The sequence below is a fragment of the Curcuma longa genome, unplaced genomic scaffold (genome assembly GCF_044706935.1).
Source record: "Curcuma longa cultivar G26 ecotype Majalengka, Jawa Barat unplaced genomic scaffold, ITB_CL_G26_1.1 contig_12471, whole genome shotgun sequence".
NCBI lineage: Eukaryota > Viridiplantae > Streptophyta > Magnoliopsida > Zingiberales > Zingiberaceae > Curcuma > Curcuma longa.
Window position 1 is genome coordinate 6,650 of NW_027429164.1, and position 1,886 is coordinate 8,535.

The window sequence follows — 1,886 nt, forward strand, 5'->3', positions numbered from 1 at the left end:
CCTCCTTCTGATTAAAATCCAATTATCTGACCAATGCGATCTCTGTGGGATCCACCGAATCTACCGCAAGCAAAATCTCGTTTTGCTTCTCAAAATCTAATCCAATCCACCGAATCTACCACTTGCAAGAACTTGGAGTTGAATTTTCAGACAGTGGCTCGGTCTCACCAATTGAGATGGGACAGATGGCTCGATTCCTGACGCGCAGGCAGTGGATATGGATGAGCTTGTGATGAACAAAGGGGACGATAATAATGGCGAAAGGGAGCTCCACCTCAGTAGTCCTCCTCCACGCCATGGATTCCATTTCCACTTCCACATACTAATTATCCCCTCTCTATATATTCGCCAAACCGAATTTAGGATCGAGTGACATAGATAATAAGCTTAGAGATCGATCGAAGAGGAATTAAGTATGGGCACTGAAGGTCTCAAGCAAAGACAGCGTGGTGATGAAGAAGAAGAAGATGACGAAGAGCTCTTTGATTCTGACTCTCTTTTAAGCAACTCCGACGACGACAGAGATCTTGCGGAGGCGAATCAAAATGGGCCATTGTTTGAGTTACCTACTCTCGTGGAGCAACTGCCCATCAAGTAAGTATGATCGATATAAATATGCATTCATGCAGTCTGAGAAAAGAATTAACGAAGCTGAACTAAGTAGATGGATTGCTTTGTGATGCAGGATCAGAGGGCTGTCGAAATACTACCAGGGGAAATCACAATCCTTCACGTCCCTCTCTGTGGTCAGGAGCTTGGAGGACCTGCCGAAGAAGCAGAGCCCTTACAAGAGAAAGACGATGATGAAGACGTGCGACAGCTATGGCAGGGTGACGTCTAGGAAGGCTCCTAGGGCTGCTTCTTGTGCTTCTTTGGCGGCGCAAGGTGGCGCCGCCGGCGGTGGCGGCAGGAAGCCGCCTCTTGTTCCTGATCTGCAGAAGAATTAATTCATGGAATTCTCATTGATTGATTAAGTAGTTTCTAATCGAGTTCGCTTCGTATGAGACAATTTTGAGTTGTAGAGATGTAGAGAGACGTTGTTGATCAGGGCTTTTCCGAGTTCTCTTAAAGTTCTTACAGCAAATCGTCTTCGCCATTAGAATGCACTGTCGTCTGGAGGAAGCTGCAGCTCGTGCCGATCGCAATTTACCAAAATGAGTGTACTTTTTTGTAAATATGTAAAATGAGGGTCTGCCTTGTATCAATGACAATTTACCAAAAATTTTAGTTATATTATTGTTTATTGAGTAAAAATTAAAAGGGCTTTTCATAATTTTCAAATTATGTAAATTTTATTTGTTTTAAAAAATTAAAAGAGAGTAAAATTCAAAAGAACGTCTCGTATGTTTTGTATTTAAAATGCTTCTTATTTCTGATATGAAAAATTAATTATTTTATTTTAATTAAAATTAGTATATATAAAGTATTGTTATATTAAAATATTTTTTATTAAATTAATTAGATCGTTTAAATTTATCAAAATTATTTAGATAATTATTATATGTAGTTAAATTTTAAATCTAATTTTAAAGATGAATAATGTTATATTAAAATTATTTAAATTTATTAAAATTATTTTTAATTGATTAAAATTATTTTAAAATAATTATATTAGTTATTAAGTAATTATTATAAGATTACAAAAGTATTATGTTAATTGTTATATATTATAGTAGCGGTTAAAATAATATTATAATAATTAATTATAGTTGTTATAATAATACTGAAAGTAAGGATATTTTTCTCAGGATATTATCGAGAGAAAGTATTTGATGGGGATATCTTTTTGAAAAAGAAATCTTTTTTTTATTTTTTTATGATCTTTTATAACTTAATTATTACGAATGATGTATAATATTGTTTGTTTTCCACTCAATTTAATTTTA

The 1,886-nt window shown here is 34.5% G+C and overlaps 1 protein-coding gene across 1 annotated transcript; it reads left to right on the forward strand.

Annotated features, from left to right (window-relative positions):
* Positions 1-265: 265 nt before the first annotated feature.
* LOC141815928 (uncharacterized) lies at positions 266-1,236 on the forward strand. Its single transcript, XM_074703792.1, has 2 exons — positions 266-594; positions 686-1,236. Exons 1-2 carry the CDS (start codon positions 416-418, stop codon positions 945-947), a joined length of 441 nt encoding a protein of 146 aa, XP_074559893.1. The 5' UTR covers positions 266-415; the 3' UTR covers positions 948-1,236.
* The last annotated feature ends 650 nt before the right edge of the window (positions 1,237-1,886 follow it).

Excerpts from the sequence above, each read along its gene's own strand:
- LOC141815928 (XM_074703792.1), top strand. The coding sequence starts at position 416 with ATGGGCACTGAAGGTCTCAAGCAAAGACAGCGTGGTGATGAAGAAGAA. Across the intron at positions 595-685 it reads GTGGAGCAACTGCCCATCAA|GATCAGAGGGCTGTCGAAAT; the intron begins GTAAGTATGATC and ends TTTGTGATGCAG.